The following is a 16,684-nucleotide window of genomic DNA, read 5'->3' on the forward strand; positions in this document are numbered from 1 at the left end:
TATTTTTTAACTCTTTGATCACCACTTAAACTGCTGGTCATGATGAGGTGGTTGTTAGGTACTACCACAGTGCAATATTACAACAAAGTGAATGTGTACTCAGCACTGGTGAGGCTGCACCTTGAATACTATGTTCAGTTCTGGGCTCCTCCCTACAAGAAAGACATTGAGGTACTGGAGTGGGTGCAGAGAAGGGCAGCGAAGTTGGTAAAGGGTCTGAAGAACAAGTCTTATGAGGAATGGCTGAGGAAACTGGGGTTGCTCTGTCTGGAGAAGAGAAAGCTCAGAGAGGACCTTATTCCTCTGTACAACTACCTGAAAGGAGGATGGAGTAAGGAGGTGTCTGGTGTCTTCTCCTAAGTAACAAGTTCTAGGACAAGAGGTAACGGCCTCAGAGCTGCACCAGGAGAGGTTTATACTGTGTATTAGGAAAAATTTGTTCACAGAAAGGGTGATCAGGCATTGTAACAGGGTGCCCAGGGAAGAGGTGTAATCACCGTCCCTGGAAGTGTTCAAAAGCCATATAGATAAGGCCCTCAGTAACATGGTTTAGTGATGGTCCTGGCAGTCCTGGGGTAGTGGTTGGACTTGATCTTTTCCAACCTATTTGATTCTATGATTTTATGGTTCAATTATTTATTGTGCAATGTTTGCATATTATATATAACAAAGCAAAAAGGCCTTATCTCAAGAAAATGAGGATGAAATCTAATTTTTCTCTTATCCATAGGTGACTGCTATGAACTCTGTAGGCCTAAGTGATGTATTTAATACTTGGTGTATTTGTGCCTCTTTATTCACTGTCTTTCTTGCCTCTATTTTCACCTTTGGCTAGATATCTTCGCACCCATATCAGGTCATGCTGAAAGCTGTAAATTCATACTTCATGCGCTCAGCCTTTTGATTTTTGTGGGATGGAGAGAAATTGCATTTATTTTAAAAGAAATATTTTTTCCTTCCACAAAAAAAAAAAATTGAAGCATGGAAGAAGATATATTTTTGAATAAAAGTATCTATTCCTGTGGCTCTGTTCCGGGCTGTCAGATTTCTGCCAAATCATCTTATATTAGCAGCATTGCCAGTACTATCTGTGGCCAAATGCCATGTTCAGCACTTTCAGATTGACCCTTAATTTTCCTTCAAAGTACTTCTTGCCCTATATTAAATGTTGGTATGTCCTTTAAAAAAAATAATATAATGCCCCATCATGCCATCTGGGCTTTACTCAGGATAACTAGTCCATGTGGCATGTTTTTGCCTAACATCCCTTCCTTTAATAACACTGCCTGCAGATGTTTTCCCTAGGTTTTTCTCCTCCAGTTCCTGTTTTCATTGACCTCTAAATTCCCCTGAGTTTTTCATTTTATTTTATTTTGGTTTGGTTTAACTTTTGTTACATCCAAACCATACGGGGCACATTCTGAGGAAAGTAAACAGCATCGCTCTAGGGCTAATAACTTAGTTCTTGAAGTCTTGCATATAATAGAGTTATTGTGAAGTGGAAAAGGAACCCAGGGGTATGGCTTGCCAGGTGCTATGTTGGAGTGTTATCCTCATTATTTGCTGTTGCTCTGGGAGACAGTAAAATTCTCTTGCAAATTCTAGTGTGTGGGTTTATTTTTTCTTCTTTACGGCTGCACAACAGTGTGGAAAAATAATGCAGGCTTAAAATACTGGGAGCAGGGACTGGCAGAGAGGGGTGTAAATGGGAAATGTTATACTGGTATAAAAAATGTTGCACCAGAACTATGGCCTTGTCATACCCTCCCACCTTATATCATTGTACAGACATTCCCACTGTGAAATCAGTATTTTTAAACACACAGTTGATAGATGCTGTCCTTTCTAACTAAGAGACTTCCTGAATGTTTGAATAAAACAAGATATAAGTTTCCACAAGATAACATGATCATATTCAAGAGAAAACATTGGCAAAGCAGAACAGGTTAATCCTATATGCATAGATAATTTCTGGTTTTGGTCAGGACTATAAGTTCTGCTCTGAAGAGCTGTAGCAATTCTCTTAACATCAACTACTTAAGAGAACATTTACACAGCACTGCCTAGCTGAATGTATTTCTATCTATTTCTAGCAAGAAATATTTCACATCAGAGCATCAGCTGTGATAATTGTAGCTGAAAAATTTTTAACTAAAAGGCAACTATAATAAAACAAATAAATGAAACAGAAAAAATATGACAGACTTTTAGCTGAAATAAATGACAGAGCAGTACAAAGCAGGATGCAGTATAAAAATTTCAAGTGCATAAGCTGAGTCTAAACTTGTTGAATATTGGCTTAGGGATCTATGGAAAAGAAATCCACAGTAAAGCTAAGAGAAAAAAAATGTAATTGGCAGTGCAAATTCAGTTATTCAATTATCATGCAAAAAAAAAAACAATGAAAGAGGCTTATCTACATAATTCAAGCTGTACCCCTCATAATAACTGGATTGATGCTCGTAGCCTAATATTGTGCAGGTAGCTGTATTATACTACAGGCAAAGACCACATCTGTATTACAGTTCTGGCAATGATGACTCAGGAAACCACACCCTGTGTGTACCCCATGTGTTCTCATAGCAGCTCTTATAACTAGGGTTCAAATAGATGAGAGCTGGGGCCGTGGCTTCCACTGGCCAATATATTTATTTTCAGAGAGGCTTATTGCTAGGGAAATACCCTGTTGAACTGTGAGTGACCTCTTCTGCCTCCTCTTGAAAATGTGTTATTGCTAGCTAGCATACAAAATTAAAACCAGATATGCTCAGCTTTACATATACCCGGTGGAATCATGTACAATACACATTGCTTGGTTTCCTCAAGGTGATGTGCAAGAGGAGTCCATCAGGAAAAAAAAAACACATCAAATAATAGCATTCTAAATCATCTTTTCACCTCTTGTCCAGTTTCCATGATGGATAGGTGATGTCACAGATGCTGATACACTTATTTGAACTGTTTGATTACATAACTGACTATGGAAAGAGTTGAATGTTCAATTTCCTTCCAAAAAACATACCTAGGTGTAATTCTGAAAATATTAAAATGTGCTTAATGTCAGCTATAGTATATGCAACATAAAAAATTCTGGATTAGCAGCAATTGCTGTCTTCTGATTCTGAAAATGGCACAATGGAATTAGTGAACAAAGATGCTCTATAGCTATTCCTTAGTTAAAAATATAAGTAGGTATTATATCTGTATTTATACAGCCCATTCTACCTAATTCATTGCAAACATGCAACACTGTAATTCTGAGAATTAGCAAATGGATGGAATTATAAGATTCATTCTGGTATGTATCATACTGTAAATCCTTTCTATTACCTGACACTGCATTTCTGACAGTAATGAGATTTTCTTCACCCTTTTTATGTCATGTTTGTTTAATAAATAAGAGAGTTAACAGTAATATGCTCAGAGGCTTATGGAGACCACCTATTACACATAACAGAACTTTCACAGAGGCTTTTCTCTCCTGTCTGTACACAGAGCTAATTTTCTTAGTTACCCTGAACATGCACAAGCCCATGGGACCTGATGAAATCCATCTGTGGGTCCTGAAGGGGCTGGCGAATGAAGTTGCTAAGCCACTGTCAATCATACTTGAAAAATCATGACAGTCAGGTGAAGTTCCTGATTACTGGAAAAAGGGAAATATAACCCCCATTTTCAAGAAGGTGAAAATGGATGACCCGGGGAACTACAGACCAGTCAGTCTCACCTCTGTGGCTGGGAAATCTTGGAGCAGATTCTCCTGGAAGGCATGCTAGGGCACATGAAAAACAACAAGGTGTATGGTGACAGCCATCATGGCTTCACAGGAGGGAAATCCTGCCTAACCAATTTGGTGGCCTTCCACAATGGGGCTAAGGAACTGATGGACAGAGGTAGAGCAATTGATGCCATCTACCTGGACTTGTGCAGAGTACTCGACACTGTCGTGTATGACATCCTCGTCTCTAAATTAGAGAGACATCAGTTTGACGTGGTGGATAAAGAACTGGCTGGATGGCTGCACTCAAAGAGTTGTGGTCAATGGCTCAATGTCCGACTGGAGAACAGAAACGTGTGGTGTCCCTCAGGGATCAGTGTTGGGACCGGTCTTGTTCAACATCTTTGTCGGTGACATGGACAGTGGGATTGTGTGCACCCTCAGCAAGTTTGCCAATGACACCAAGCTGTGTGGTTCTGTTGATGCACTAGAGGGAAGGAATGCCATTCAGAGGGACCTTGACATACTTGTGAGGTGGGCTGATGCCAACCTCATGAAGTTTAATCATGACAAGTGCAAGTTCCTACACCTGGGTCGGAGCAATCCCAGGCACAGATACAGGTTGGGCAAAAAGGAAATTCAGAGCAGCCCTGTGGAGAAGGACTTGGGGGTGTTAGTCGATGAGAAAATGAACATGAGTCAGCAGCCCAACTGTATCCTGGGCTGGACCAAAAGGAGCATGACCAGCAGATTGAAGGAGGTGATCCTTCCCCTCTACTCTGCTCTTGTGAGACCTCACTTGGAGTGTTGTGTGCAGTTCTGGTGTCCTCAACATAAAAAGGACATGGAACTGTTGGAGCATGTCCAGAGGAGGGCCACAAGGATGATCAAGGGACTGGAGCTCCTTCCATATGAAGACAGGCTGAGAAAGTTGGAGCTGCTCAGCCTGAAGAAGGGGACATTACATGGAGTACTCATAGTAACCTGCAGCCTTCCAGTAGCTAAAGGGGGCCTATAAGGATGTTGCAGAGGGACTCTTCATTTGAGACTGTAGTGACAGGACAAGGGGTTCAAACTTAAACAGAGGAAGTTCAGATTGGCTATAAGGAAGAAGTTCTTTACTGTTCGGGTGGTGAGGCACTGGCATGAGTTGCCCAGGGAAGTTGTGAATGCTCATCCCTAGCAGTGCTCAAGGCCGGGTTGGGGACCAAGCCTTGGGTAACATGGTTTAGTGTGAGGTGTCTCTGCCCATGACAAGGGGGTTGGAACTTGATCTCAAGGTCCTTTCCAACCCTAACTATTCTATGATTCTATGATTCTGTGATCTTAAGGGCCTTTCTAACCCTAACTATTCTGTGATTCTACCCTGAATCTAGATATTAAAGTTATGAGACAGCACCTATATAGCAGGAAGAATTAATATGGCTCATGATCCTTAGCTGCTGGACTTAGGGTCTAACACTTCAAATTGCTAGCCTTCCATAACAAGATCCACTTATCAAAAAAATAGTTTATATTACTGAAGAAGTTAGGTGATTTTCAGACAGATATCTAATAAGGGCATACTATAAGATGAAGTAGGTGTTGATATGAGTACTTTTCTTAAGCGGGTCTGTGCCTTCAGCTTATTGAGTTATGGAATTCTCTGTTCAGGAAAAAAATATTTAATGGTTGTATGATGATGGTCAAAGTATAAAAGTAGCTTGAGAAAAAATCAGGGGAAAAAAAAGGCAAAAGCAAAACCAAATGAAGCTAATAATGTTAGTTTTATGTGAATGTCTTGTTTTTCACAGCTTTCAAATAGAAGGGTTGTACTTGTTCTCGGGTATGAATTACCGAATCTGCATATACCTCTGTAATAAAATAATACTTGTAATTATTAAGTAGGCCTTGTTTGACTGTTTCAGAAGTTCTTCATCTATTTGGTTTAGTACTGCATTTCATTTTCTTCAGCTCACTAGATTAGCCATCAAAAGACATCAAGAGACATTAAAAAATAATAATAATTTTTTAAATTTTTCATTCCTAAAATCATTTCCCTAGTGATCATCTGAGATCTTCATTATTACTCCACAGGCATTGATCCTTGTTAACAACAAAATCAGCAAAATAAGCCCACAAGCTTTTACTCCTCTGAAGAAACTGGAGAGACTTTACCTGTCCAAGAACAACCTGAAGGAACTCCCAGAAAATATGCCAAAGTCTCTTCAGGAGATACGGGCTCATGAGAATGAGATCTCCAAGTTGAGGAAAGCTGTCTTTAATGGACTGAATCAAGTGATTGTCTTAGGTATGAGCATATGAAATTATAACAAAAACCATTCAGTGTTCTTTCAAGATGTTGTTTTTTAGCTCAATCAGTGATTTTTGGTAGAAAACAAATGTTCCAATAAATTGTACCTCCAAATTAGCTTTGATCTGAAAGGTATAAGTACCTACACTTCAGTACAGCTCATGACTGTGTTTTGTTGGCAGAACTAGGCACCAATCCAATCAAGAGTTCAGGCATTGAAAATGGAGCTTTTCAGGGGATGAAGAGGCTCTCCTACGTCCGTATCGCGGACACCAACATTACTAGCATTCCCAAAGGTAAGAAATTCAATTAATATTTCAGAGATTTGCAGAGGTATAATATTGCTATTTCTAGTCAGCTGGAAAAAAATTGGTTGTGGAAACCTTTTGAGTCCGTCCCTAGAGTAGCCATTCCTTGAGTATTTCTCCTTTTTTGGTTAGTTGGCTTTTACTGGTTTGAAAAAGATAGTTTTCTATTATGAGAAGCTCCACAATAGGTGTACTGTCAAAAGTAAGCCATTTTATGTTATTTTGCCTTTCTTGTCTCCTAGCTGAAGTATAAAGTGGAAGAATGTTTTCACCTTCCAACCCTGGCTGGTGAAGCTGATCAGCATTACACAGATGTATACTCATGTAGTATGAAGTGAAGTTCTACAGACATAAAACTAACCCTCCACAAGTCTCTGGGTTTGAAGCCAAAAATACTATTCCTATAAAACCCAGAAGCATGTGCTATTCTTAAAAGTACTTTATTGCAAATTGCTGCAAAAGAAGAGCAATTTCAATTTATCCTATTAAAAAACAAGAAAAAAACAAACCAGAATGGTTCCAATCCAGGGGAAATTATACTCAGTTTATTCATACTTTAGTCATGTTTTGAAACAGATAAAAACTTTTTAAAGATTAATACTAGTTGTTATTTCTTTCTTTCCACATTTCATGTTTTGGATGTTCCTTTGAGGGACCTCCAATAGGTAAATTTTTTTTTTCCTATTTTGTTTTTTCCTGATAAACAGAATTTTCAAATTACTATGTGCCTTACCTAAAATAACATTAAAGTTATTTTACCTCGTCTTTATATTCTCATTTTCTGCTGCTGCTCTTTGTTTAATATCTAGGTGCAAAATGTTTGTAGACTTATGTATGCGGATAGCCTGGCTAAAATGAAGGCAATTTTACACAATTATATGTGTACCATTTACATAATCATGAAGGCTAGAATTCATATCTGAGAAGAATTTCATTTAGCTATTTTTAAAGAATTAACTGTTCTATAATTGACTTTAGGAGCTTAGTTTTATTTCATGCCAAATCTGTTGCTAGTTTCCATGATTGTGTAAGTTCCTTCCTTCATTCAAAGAATTGTTTTTGGCACTGTCTAGTAAAAATATTTTTTTTACTGTATAAGTGTCTCAGTACAACACAAGTCTTTTTAAAAAAATAGCAATCTAGTTTTATCAAAAGTAAATTGATGGTGTTCTCTCTTTCAGGCCTTCCCCCATCCCTTACTGAACTTCACCTTGACGGCAACAAAATCAGCAAAATTGATGCTGAAAGTCTGTCTGGACTCACCAACTTGGCAAAGTAAGAATTATTTTCTTTTTTTCAAATAAAATATTGGTTGAAGTTGGAAACACTACGCACAAAATTAGAAAACATCATTCTGGGCTTCATGAGTGTTATTATCATTGAAGCAGGACAAAATTTAGCAGCAAAAGCTTCTAAGTATTTGTGTACTTCAGAACAAAATTTATTTATTTATTAAAAAAATAAATCATACACTATAAATTAAAAACACAATTTTTTTAAGGTGATTGCACTTTGCTAATCTGTGAATATGTTCTTGAATGTTCTCCTAGCTGTAGGAAATGCAAGGAGAATTTCCAAAGATTAGTTATAAATATACAGAATTATTTGTGAATTAGTTCACAGTAGATAACATGATAAAATAGTTAAATGGGACTTTATTAAAAGGTATTTTAATACTATGATACTTTCAAACTTTTTATTAAAATAGTACTGTTATTGACCATTAATCAGATTACTGAATCTAATTCCTTGATCTTCATCTTAATCATTCTGTTTGTCATAGTCAAAGAAATCAAGGAAATCAAAGAAATATTACTGAAAAACAGGAGTAAAGTTTACCACTTGGTAAACCATACTGGACATCAATGTAGTGCAAAGAAGTACATAGTAAGTTAACACTTATCTAGAATCTGGCAACTCCAAGTGATAAATCTTTCTAGATGTTGTAAAGTAAGACATTTCAACTCACATTTGATGTTCATATTTGATTCATCCCCCATTAAAACAAAGCTGCCCCTGGATTTTAGTAAAAAAGTAAAAATACCGTAATTATGAGTCAGGAGACTATGAAGCAGAGATGTGGAAATGTAGAGCTTCTCAAAGCAGGTTTTAAGCTGTTCTGTTCCTCTGGATTGTTCTTAGGCCGGCAACCTAAGCATAGTCAGAAATCCTGTTTTGCAAAGTTGAAAAGTAAGGCAGAATATAGACTGGTGAAAAAAGGAACACATTGGACATAACAGAACAGATAGATTTAAGTCTTCAGGAACATCAGTCAGACCACTCTCCTCCTGGATCATGTCAACTCATGCTCAACAGTCTGATAGCTACCCTAAAGTACAGTCAGACCTAGAGAAACAGGTCATTATTCTGACTATGTTAAGGTGTGTTTTGAACTTTAAAATGTTCCACACAAGAGCTTGGTATAGATCTAGTGCTCATTCTCTTTTGAGTTCTTCACTTCTAGAAGGCCAGCGATATATGTACTTTTTGTTTAGTTGTTTTCCTTATAGAATTACTCTTAAGTCTTTCAAAAGCCTTCATATAGTGCTTCTAATAAAACTCATTAATGTAAACCGCACAAAGACTTTGCAGCAATGAGCCTCACAGGAGGGTATGCACATTACACAACTGAAGTTTCTAATGTCTATAACCTATTAAAGTTTACTGAAAAGATCTAACTCCATACAGTGGGAGTTGCGTCAAGCCCAAGGATGTTGAGAAGTGTGAAGTTTGTTTTTAAAAAGTGAAAATGGGTCAGCAGGGTTGCTGGACAGGTTTGCTGGAGACAAAAGAAAGTGTAAAATATTTGAAAATTTATTCAAATTTTGGATGTTTTTGATTATGCCCTTCAATGATTTAGAACACCATGACTAAATCAGCTAAAACACTGGAGAAATGTTACCTATTGACTAATATAAAAGGAAGCAATATGGCAGTATATTAAACAAGACTGATTTTTCAAATTCTTCTTTTTTCCCATGGGAAAAAAAAAGAGATTATATTCTTTCCAAACACTCTTAATCACCCTGTATTTTACACTCTAATCTTATTTCGTTTGTAAACATAGCCCTAAGTGATGGAGAGTTTGTTTGTAACACATTTAGATGAAATGTAATTACATATAATTTTACTGCTTATGGGAGTTAGAGTCACTTTTCTACAGACTCCTCCAGTTTCACTCTTTCCCTTAAAGACTTTTCCTGCATGAGCTAATGCAAAGTTGGATTTTGTCCATCCCTATAGTATATGTACTTTTGCTTCAACAGACCAGTATGAAGTCAGACCTGCTTTTTTCGTGCTGGTCTCCCCATATGTGACACATCTGCTTGTAGACCTGCATATATAGCAAGTATATATATTTAGATATGTGACAACCAAGAATTTATAGCCTTCTGCCAAAGTGTTGTTTTTTGTGTTTTTTTCCCAATCCTATTAAAGACGTTCACTATGAGCACCCATCACTGAAGTCCTTTAAAGACGTTCTGTAGATCTTCAAACCAAATTGCTCTGTAGGATCAAATCCTACATGTGCTCTACTCAAAAGTAAAAAGTTCTAATAATTTTTATGTATATATATTCTATATTAATATAAATTCATATGAATGAATAAAAAATATGATAAAATGATTTTTACATTTTTATGAAAATTCTTCCAAACTCTAGAAAATATATGGGATACTGTGAACTGATTTCTGTATGAAATAAATCCCTGTTAATGTCAGTGGGAGATCTCACTAAGCTCTCCTTTGACATTAAATATTTTGACAACATTGCAGTCTTTAAACAAGTATGATATGGCTATTTGTATTATATAGAATACTGGTTAACAAGAGCTTTCTTTGATTATTCTTAAAAGGAAAAGTATAAAATACACTTCCATTCTTGGATAGCGTTATTTCTGGAAACATCTCTGCCATAAAGATCAAACAAGAATTTTTTATTTCTATATTTTTAGATTCTATGCCAGCTCCAGATTCTGACTTTCTAATCTGGCGCAAGCCACATAGAACTGCAGGTAGTAGATTACTATTCATAAAACTTTCCTTAAAAGTACTCATCCATAGCAAATTATTTTATCATAAGGTCTCCACTGTTTAAAGGGTGGCTGCGAGAAAGATGAAGACCACATTTTTGCAAGGAGTTCCATGGATATGATGTGGGCAAGGGCACAAATTACTCTTGGGGAGATTCCAACTGGACACAAGTGGAAAAGTTTTCACAATGAGAACAACCAGCCATTGGAATAATCTCTCTAGGGGAGTGGTGGATTTTCCAAGACTGGACACTTTTAAGGTTTGGCTGGACATCTAGTCTTGGTCATGCTTTGTCTAGAAAGATTGGACATGATATTCTATGATTCTGATTACCTATTTTAAATTCTTGAATTGATTCAGTTAGTAACAGATGTCAGAGTATTTATTTTTTTTCCCTCAAAATTAAGAAAGATTGCTTAAAAAAAGAAGATAAAGCAAACCAGATGAAGTAAGTTTAGCCTTTATAGAAATAATTTTCTTAAAATTATACTCCTGATCATGACATCTGCAGAATTACTACTGAATTCCTCACTGCCACACAGAGCACTGTAACTTAGGGGTTTCTTGTAAAAAATCTGTAATTAAGTAATTGCAAACCAAAATAGTATTAACACAGAAATACATACATAGGACCAGATTTTCCAAACTGGACATAAATATGCTAGTAAACCCAGAATGTGGATTTACGAAGGCAGGAAGGATGATTTGTGATGAAAACTCTGGACTGGAACCTAGGAGAAATATGTATATCCCACTTCTGTATCCGGCTGAATAGATCATTACTCATGACTTGGCTCCTGTTTTCAGCCTGTAACATGGCTCTAACTATACAAGTATCTGATAAGGATGGGGCAGAGATTTAAACTTAACAGTTCTGGTCACCCTGGTTTATGTAGTTTGACAAAGGAAGTTACAGCCGGTGTTTCTAAAGTCATACAAAAAGTTCTTATTCAGTTTTTAGAGAAAGACTCATGCTAATGTACGTACACAGTATGTGCTTACAATGGGATTCGTCATGTAGCTCATGGAAGCATGCAGTACCATGAGCACATGTTGAATGAATATAACAATAATTATGATAATTCCATCAGATGTCAAATATTTAACCAAATTTATCTAAACTAGTTCTAACTGGTGACTCTGTACATCGTGTAATACTGAAAATTAGCTGGTCTAGTCTGCAACAGTGGTATAAAGAAGTAACTAACCCAATAAAGACGGTTATGTGGACAATTTAACCTATTTGTTTTTTTGTTTCAGATTGGGTCTCAGCTTCAACAGCATTTCTTCAGTTGAAAATGGCTCTCTTAACAATGTACCTCACCTAAGAGAGCTCCATTTGAACAACAATGAACTTGTGAGAGTACCTGGTGGGCTGGGTGAACACAAATATATCCAGGTACTTATAATACAGCTTGTGAGAGCAATAGTTGAAAGATTACAATTGTTATTTGTGTGATTATTCAGTCTTGAACAGAAACATATACAGTATTTGTGAAAAAGCAACTTGATGAATGTTTCATAAACTGTTGAATAGGCATGGAAAAGTTGCATATGACAAGATGCCTCTTATTCTGATTTTTGTGTGAATGTGGCTATGGAAGTTTGTAGATCTGGAGGTGTGCATTCATTGTCTCTGTGTGTCTGAGGGGACACAACAAAGATGGAATTATACGTGTACTTCAATTTCTTTTTTAACTCAAAAAATGCTTTCAAAGAACTTTTTCTGTTGCTTTTTTTTTTTTTAATTCTACTCAGTGACATTTCACAACTTTTACCAAGAACCTTCCCTTTGATATATCACAAAGCTGTGCCTTCAGGATAACAGAGACACAATGTGCATTTCACATCCACAGTATTTTTGATGTCTGTGTGACTGGGTAGCTAGAAATATGGCCTCTTGGAACCAATTAAAATCTGTCTTCAAGTGGACTAACATTTTACAAAGAAAACTCCCCATAAATAAAAACTCTCAAATGTAAACTATCTCTTGCATTAGCCTGGGAATAGTAATCAGAAATGGTGATTCTCAAGCAGAGTAATATTCATGAGCTATCTTAAATTATCATTAGTGATTACTTTGGCTCTGAGTCCTGTACAGTTGCACTCATGAGAGTGAAAGCATTAGAGTTAGTGAGAAATCAATTAGCACCAAATGCATTCTTTCTTCAGAAGCACATGCTTCTGAACCACATCACTGTATTAATAATTCCACATCTTTGACTCCTGTTTGGCTGCAGTATGATCAATTGACATAAATGTTATTCGATTGCCTTGCACATTTTCTGATATTTCTGTAGAAATAATTTCTAATCGGGTATACTCTAGGTATTTCAAAAAGTAAGAAGAATCAAACATTTGTTTGGAAAAAAGGATATCTTGTTACTCCATATAACATTGCACAATACCTATCAAGTATTTGACAGCAAATCATTTATTTGTCACAGTAGCTCTATTTCTCACTTCTGTACTTTTATGCTTTTCAGGTGGTCTATCTTCATAACAACAAAATTGCTTCAGTTGGAATCAACGACTTTTGCCCTCTTGGCTACAACACCAAAAAGGCTAGCTATTCTGGTGTGAGTCTCTTCAGCAACCCCGTGCAGTACTGGGAAATCCAGCCCTCTGCTTTCCGATGTATTCATGAACGCTCTGCCGTACAGATTGGAAATTACAAATAGATGTCTAAAGATGGGGTTCGGTTGTGTTTCAGCTAAAGTACCTGTTGTTATAGGCCTGTTCAAAAAAAATTGTTGCTAACAATGTCAAATACCAGAAAGTTCACTTTAAAGTGGAGGTGATCCATTGATGTAGAATAAACGAATCATTACAGATGTGCAAGATCAAGCATACCACAAAAGGAATTGCCGACTGTGCTTTAAACTGATTTATTTCAGCCTTCTTTTACAGCATGCTTTCTGTGGTATTTTTCAGTCTACTGAAGGCTACAGATTTTCAGATTCCACTGTATATGAGATTCGGAGTAAATATTTGTCAAGCTATGATGTTAAAAAAAAAAAGATAGTGATTAAGGTTATTTTTATAGCCACACACACAAAAATAGTAGAGGGAATAAGGACTCTCAAATCATCTTGAGACCTGAGAAGGCAAGAGTTGCCTCCTTTAAATTTATTTCAAGCCCTGGAGGTTTAAAAATATCCACTATAACACTAAGCCAATTCTGAATGTATCTGTTTAGCAGAGCAAAAAAGTTGTTGCTAATGTTATTATTTTGGAAAAAATACAATAAAATCATATTGTACACATATTTCTCAAAGGTTTGCCATTCTTCTAGAACAATGCTATTCAGGATTAGCCTAACATAATCCTACTGAACAAAAATAATGAGTAGTCTGCAGTACAAAACCTGTAACTTCTGTCTGGAGCTCAATGACTAAATTTCTCGAGGTCATATCCCTCTCACCTCAGTTACAAGAGCAGTTATAACAACTTCAGTGAGACTGCCTTGCAGAGTATGGTATTAGGGTTTAGTCGTTGTTATCAATCCATGTATATATCTAAACCAAAACCAATAGCAGTTCACTGTTCACTTGTTCTGCATTGTACATTTGTCAGCATCCTTTACTGTTTTTGTTTTTTAAACAATGTTTTTAATTGCCAAGTAGAGATATGCAAGCTTCCCATGTGATGAATTTGTGGAATTTATGTTGTAAGAAAAAAAGTAAGGTATAGCAAAATATGAAGTGAGATAACTGCAAGACCTAGCTGAACATTACTGGGATATCATTTGTAGAAGTGTCTTCTTAGAACAATTTGAAGCCCTCTACAAAGTGGGATTCTTCAATCCATACCAGTGGGTAGCAAGCACATCAAAGGTAGGCTGCACATTTCTACTATCAATCTACAAAGCTAAACATATACTCAATAAAAATGTCACCTTAAAAGAATCTTCTGCAGCCTTTTAATACTCCTAGGTCAATCTCTCTAATTTGTAAAACTTATATGTCATTTATATTAAAGAATAATGTAATACAGGCAAACTCCAAAGTGTTTGTCTTTATTTTCTGTTTTGATAGAATAACAGAACATATTGTATCACAGTGTTAGTTGAACATCTTTGTAATGGTGATAGTTAAAATAGGAACAAATTGTGTGAAATTCACTTCCCTCAAGACAATTTTTCATGCCTACACTCATAGGGTTTTTTCTATGAAATTAATATATTTTCTTTATAGCTGTAATTTCTACAGGTAGTAAATAATTGAAAGCAATTGTGAATCACTAAAGCCATTACACATTAAAAAACATGTTTATATTGTTGTTAGCTGTCTTCTTCATGTAGCAGTCACTGATTTTCCCCATTTGCATCTGTTTTTTCTTCCGGGTTTCACATTTTCTGAGTGTAAAAACACAAAAAAACAAAACTAACAGTATGTAATATCCTTCTGTCACTGGAGGGAAAACCCTCCAGAAAGCAGTTAGATTTTTTCTTTTGGTTCTTGGTTGGATATTTGCTATCATTTAGAGACAGATTTGATACAGAAAGCCAAGAATTGGCATTTCAAAAGAGAACAAAGGCATTGTCTTAGCCTGAACAGCTCTACAAGGTTTTATGTTCAAATTAGACACAGCTAAAAACTTACAGGAAGAGATTTATTCAATAAATGATAAAAATAATTTATTACATAAAACTTCATATTACATACAACTTTACATAACATATATGTAAACTTCCTATTTTTACCTCCATGGCTTTCAAGTCTCTACATACTAAGGCTTTTCTTTCAAACCAGAAGCAACTTTAAATCCAGAAGAAAATACCTGAGCCTGGTCCTCCTCTGTAATACATGTATGTCCCACATGTCTGTTCCACAGAAAGCTTGCTGCCCTCTGTGCTAATGAACAAGTCATTCCTCATAAAATATAATTATCAAACCACAAAATAGTTTGTGTTGGAAGGGACCTTCAAAGGTCATCTAGCCTACCCCCCCTGCAATGAGCAGGTTACATCTTTGAATGAGATCAGGTCACACAGAACCACATCCGGCCTGGCCTTGAATGTCGCCAGGGGTGGTGCACCCACCACCGCTCTGGCAACCTGTGCCAGTATTTTACTATTCTCATTGTAAATAATTTTCTCCTCATGTCCAGCCTGAATTTCCCCCCTTTAGTTTAAAATGCATTCTGTGGTAATAACCAGGGGCTGCAAAAATTACAGGATGTTCCTAATTCCCAGTCTTGTGCAATAAAACTGAATAAACAAATCCTATAATAAGAGACCTCAACAAGATCATGACAAATTCAAAAGGTAAACACACTGTTGGCTTCCCATAAATAGTGCAGCCTTACCTACAATGTCTGACCAACAGGACCCTCTTCATATACAGCATCTGCAAAGACTTCAAAGCAGTGGGAAGCTGTATACTTTTAAAACTGTTTTTCATATAAATACAGAACAGATGGCTCTTCGACTTGAAAACAAAACAAAACAAAGAAAAAAAATAGAAGAAAAAAAGAAAGAAAAAAAGAACAAACCCAAACAAACTATGTACAGTTGGGAAGAAAGAAATAAGACAGCTCAAGTAGAAAGCCTGTAGGCCGAAGAGTGCTTCTCTGATCCTTCCATAAAGTACGAAGACGGTAAACAGTTATAATCTCAAACACATAAGGAACTAACCTGTTGTTTCCATGTGCAGCTTAAGGCATCTCATCCTATCCAGGAGGCAAGGGTGTGACTGTCTCTTGGGTGTTAGAATAGACCCTCAAAGGAAGCCTGAAATAAAATATATCCTAATAATCAGAAAAGTCAAGCCAGTGTAAACAAGAGATCTGAGGATAAATAGTTGTATTGACAGGTCCTCGGATAAAAGATTATATTAAAGACAGAAAAATAAAATTATAGACAGCAACGTATTTTCTGCCATCTTAAATTCACAATGCCTGTGATTCATCACACTACTCAGGAACATGCCTGAGTAAATATTTTGAACTTCCCTTTTTCTTACTTAAAGTGCTTTTTGCAATTATGAATGGTATTTTCTGCTACTTTTTACTGTCTAAATGTATCATTTTTCCCCTTATTAAAGTGTTAATTAAAATTCCTCTAAGAATTTTTTAACTGAGTTGGCTAAATAAGTTGGAAATGAAAATTATGTGTTGCAGAAGTGATGCTTATATAAGTTTTTAATGCAGTTTGATGGCAATCCTCTAAACTTATTCTTTTGCTTTTGTTGTATCCTTCCCACATTATTTTCTTTTTTTAATTAAAAGTAACCCTCAGGTTTAGGTTTTCCAAAAGTACATACACATTTTTTGTTAACAAAAGCATATGTTGCTAAAGAACATTATTTTTCAAAACTTGACTACAAAT

The 16,684-nt window shown here is 36.2% G+C and overlaps 1 protein-coding gene across 1 annotated transcript in view; it reads left to right on the top strand.

The window, feature by feature from the left end:
* The window catches only part of DCN (decorin), a 40,800-nt gene extending 26,446 nt beyond the window's left edge, over nucleotides 1–14,354 (top strand). Inside the window, exons 4-8 of the mRNA XM_005147937.3 lie at nucleotides 5,795–6,008; nucleotides 6,194–6,307; nucleotides 7,501–7,594; nucleotides 11,614–11,752; nucleotides 12,840–14,354. Of these exons, the coding sequence (XP_005147994.1) occupies nucleotides 5,795–6,008; nucleotides 6,194–6,307; nucleotides 7,501–7,594; nucleotides 11,614–11,752; nucleotides 12,840–13,034 (756 nt within the window). The 3' untranslated portion in view covers nucleotides 13,035–14,354. The remainder of the gene's footprint in view (nucleotides 1–5,794; nucleotides 6,009–6,193; nucleotides 6,308–7,500; nucleotides 7,595–11,613; nucleotides 11,753–12,839) is intronic.
* Nucleotides 14,355–16,684: the final 2,330 nt, after the last annotated feature.

The sequence above is a fragment of the Melopsittacus undulatus genome, chromosome 5 (assembly GCF_012275295.1).
Source record: "Melopsittacus undulatus isolate bMelUnd1 chromosome 5, bMelUnd1.mat.Z, whole genome shotgun sequence".
NCBI lineage: Eukaryota > Metazoa > Chordata > Aves > Psittaciformes > Psittaculidae > Melopsittacus > Melopsittacus undulatus.